The sequence below is a fragment of the Vipera berus genome (assembly GCF_964194415.1).
Source record: "Vipera berus genome assembly, chromosome: 2".
Taxonomy (NCBI): domain Eukaryota; kingdom Metazoa; phylum Chordata; class Lepidosauria; order Squamata; family Viperidae; genus Vipera; species Vipera berus.
Window position 1 is genome coordinate 98462750 of NC_138203.1, and position 4213 is coordinate 98466962.

Here is a 4213-nt window from a genome sequence, read left to right on the forward strand (position 1 = left end):
GGAAGAACTCACTGGAGAAGAGCCTAATGCTTGGAAAGATTGAAGGCAATAGAAGAAGGGGACGACAGAGAATGAGGTGGCTGGATGGAGTCACTAAAGCAGTAGGTATGAGCTTAATTGGACTCCAGAAGATGGTAGAGGACAGGAAGGCCTGGAGGAAAGTTGTCTGTGGGGTTGCTATGGGTTCGACACAACTTCGCAACTAACAACAACAAATGGATTTACAAACTTCTTTGTCTACTTTACTACTTACTACCTGAGGACCGATAGGGACGCGGTGGCTCAGTGGGTTAGGACGCTGAGCTTGTCGATCAGATGGTTGGCAGTTTGGCGGGTCGAATCCCGAGTGCCGCGTAACATAGTGAGCGTCTGTTACTCATCCCAGCTTCTGCCAACCTAGCAGTTCAAAAGCACGTAAAAATGCAAGTAGAAAAATAGGGACCACTACGGTGGGAAGGTAACAGCGTTCCGTGCGCCTTTGGCGTCTAGTCATGCCGGCCACATGACCATGGAGACGTCCTCGGACAAGCGCTGGCTCTTCGGCTTTGAAACGGAGATGAGCACCGGCCCCTAGAGTTGGAAACGACTAGCACAAATGTGCGGGGGAACCTTTACCTTACCTGAGGACCAACTAAATGCTACTGTCAAATAACAATTATTTTACTGCAACAGCAGCAACAGCTTTCATTCCAAGTGACTCTTCTTGAAAAAATGGCTCCTCTATTCTCCAAATCCTCTGTGGGAGACAATTACTATGAACCAATTGTTTTCCTTTCTTTGGTTGCAAAGGCAATGTGTGCAGGAAGAGATTGCTAAAGAAAATTGACCACAGGTTTTACTTTTAAAACTACTGTATATATTTTGTAACAAAGATAGAATTGAAAGTAGGGCATAACTGAGGATGAAAAATAAGTAACTTTTTAAATGCTGCTGAATTCAACTGAATTCAATTCAACTCTCAGTATTTCTTAACCAGGGACAATGTTGGTTGGGACGCTGGAAGAAAACAATATGTGGATAGCTAAAGGTTTTCCACTGTTGTTGATTTTTTATGATTTTTGTGAACAGCTCTGCTAACTGGGTAGAAGAACACTTAATATTGCATCTTTTAAATCTGTGTTAGGAAAAGAGACGATGGTCATTTTTGTTTCCATACAGAACATAGGAGTCTTGGTGCTTGAGAACATGTAAATCTAAATCACAACACATTTAGAAGGTAACTATTATTGCTGCTTCTTTGAACCTGTAACAAAATAGTTAATATTTCTGGACTTTAGAACTTGCCACTGCAATCATTCCAAAGTCTTAATGCTTCTTCCCAGAGATTAGGACGTAAAAATGTGCACTGGTCACTGTTGTGCAATTTCACATAGACAGGGTTTTAGATGAACCATGCAGTGTAGGTCAGGTGAGAAGGTATAGTAAAGGCCCTCTGCCTTGCCTCTTGTGTCTAAGCAAGCTGGCATCTAGTTTTTAATCCACTGTTTTGAAAAATGTTTAAATATATTGGCTCAGCCAATCTCAATGTATACATGGTTGTACTTTGACAATAAAGGTTCATTCATTCATATTTTACATAAAATCACAGAATGAAACATTTTTAACTACTATATTAGTATTGCATATGATCTCTAGCTGATTATTTTGATTATTTTGTGCCTCTAACCCTGGATAAGTGCCATATCCCCCTCCTGTATTCTCATCCTAATTACATTGACATATTATGATAAAGGTATAAAAGGAAGTGTCCATCTGTGTATCTGTAAACTGCATTGTCAGTCTTTATTGCTACAGATTATTTTATTTTGATTTCACAAATTAATTGACTACAGTTTTTTGGAGGACCTTGCATGGCAACTTAGCCATGCAGCAAGCAGGACAATCAAGAGCTTCTGGAGGCTCAGCTAAAGTCTTCCATTCCCCATTGCTTTGGTCTAACATATAGGCTTGCCGATTGATAGAATACTCCTCTGGACGTTTGTCACCAGGAGAAATAAGTCCACCACATACAAACACTTTGTTATTCCCAATAGAACACACTGCATGTGACAGATCCAGACTATAGTTATTTGGCAGTAGAGGCACAGGGCTTGAGGTTTTGCTAACTTTAATCTTCTGCAGATTTATTTCCATGCTCTCTTTGTGGCTCTGTATACTCAGAATGTTCTCATGTGGAAACGACAACAAGGGCTTATGATTGAATTGAATGGGAAAAGTGATATACTGGACCACATTCCTGGTCTCAGTGTCAAAGCAATCTAGCATGCCTACTCGTGAGAAGCGCCCATTTACCAGACATCTCCCTGTCACAATGTAAATAGACTTGTCTCCCTTGGTGATGAGTGCCGTTGCATCCATAGGTATACTCATTTTCCCAGCAAGAGTCCATTTCTCTTTGCCTTCGTCGTACTTGTAGATACTGGAAATATACTTTCTTGGGGCTGTACTGCCTCCTATAGAGTAAACTGCACCTCCACAAGTCACCATGGTATGGAAAACAAGGCCAACTGGTAGATCTGGAAGTTTGATCCATGTGTTGGTATCCATATCGTACTTCCAGGCAGTCTTCAGCCCAGAGATCTGCTCAGTAGTTCCTCCAGAGACATAAATGAATTTCCCCAATGAAGCTGCACTGAGTGCGGCTGCTCTGTAAGGCATTTCTGTGAGTTTCATCCAAATATTCTCTCCAATTATATAGGCAAACACTTCATTGTTGAATTTACCCTGCTCCTTTTGTCCACCTAAGATTACTACTGAGTCCACTAGTGCCCCTTTCCTTTGTTGAAGCATCAAACTTTGAGGATTTCCGTGTTTACGTTCACTCAGCACAGCCTCTATCCGGGATAGAGGTCCAGTGTGGTCTGCAAAGAGCAGCACTTCCCGACAGCCTGCGAGTAGCGTCTTGGTAGAAACTGCTGTTAAACGTACATAGGCAAAGCACTTTTTAAAATGCTTCTCCCTTTCATTCTTTTTATATTTTATCCACTGAAGGAGAGCAAGAAAGATCTGATCTTCATTTTGCACATGAAGATTCTCCTCTTTAAGCAATCTGCTGAAGACATGATAAGGGCATTGCATAAATTCTGATATGCCCTGAGGCCCTACCCAATAATGAAAGTTGTCTCGTATCCCATCATAGGCAGCATTTCTTATCTCCTTCAGGTCATATGTGGTGGCTATCAGAATGTACTGGATGCAGTTCTCCATTTTGAGGGACCGGAGGAGGAAGTCAGAGCAGTGACTTCTTAAAGTTTGGGAACTGAAGTACTTGGCTCCCTTCAGCAGTTCCTCCACATTCTTCTCTGAAATCACAATCCTCCCAGTATAGAAGTAATCAAGCAACTCCTCCATTAAGGCAGGGCTCAGGAATTTCGCATCAATGATAATAAAGAGTTCATCATCTGCTTTCATATCATTGCTGGATATCAAACTCCTTATATGGGAAGACATAGCTGCTAAGATATTGAGGTGGGCATAGAAGACAGTCTGGTCCACGCTGAGAGCCACATCACAAAATTCCTTGTTCTTTCTTTGTTTGTTAAGGGCCTGTATCAGAAAACTGTTGTGGTTCTTTTCTGTAAACTGCATCTTCATGTTTAGCTGGGTCAAGGTTGTGTGAAGCTGAGGATGATGGTAAAAGACTAGATTCTGTTGGCTTGAAAACCTCACTTTGAGTGCAGTGGAGTGATGTCAGTAGATGTAGATACCAGGTCACAATTACCTGTGACCTATACTGAACAGTTTTTTGACATTTGTAAAAGGTTCTGCACAGCATTTGGATAATATACAAATGTTATTCCAGATCCAGTATGGATACACTCACTATCTGTCGGTGACTTCCTAAAGAAGCTGAGCCTTTTCTTTCTCACTGTGGCTGTGAGGTCTCAGGAAAATAAGAGCTAACAAGTACACCAAGGACACTCACTACAGATCAGAACCTCTTCCTACTTCAAAGCTGAATACTGGTCACCTCCAGCTTTGCTTCAGAAAGAAAAATAATACTTATAATCAGAGGGTAAATTTCTTACATCACCTAGAAAAGTTTTCCTCAGTTTGATTTTTTTTGGCATGTTTGGATCACAAATGTCACAATTCCCAGTCATTTTGAATTGTAATTTGACTAATTAATCTGATTTTTCCTTTTCCTAAAGGGGAAACAGGTCAGAAAGAGCAGTAAAATAACAAACAAAACAGTTAAAATAAATTCTGAAAA

The 4213-nt window shown here is 40.9% G+C and overlaps 1 protein-coding gene across 1 annotated transcript; it reads right to left on the bottom strand.

The window, feature by feature from the left end:
* Positions 1-1818: 1818 nt before the first annotated feature.
* CCIN (calicin) lies at positions 1819-3594 on the bottom strand (the record flags this gene model as incomplete). Its single annotated transcript, XM_081321589.1, has 1 exon — positions 1819-3594. One exon carries the CDS (start codon positions 3592-3594, stop codon positions 1819-1821), a length of 1776 nt encoding a protein of 591 aa, XP_081177715.1.
* Between the last annotated feature and the right edge of the window lie 619 nt (positions 3595-4213).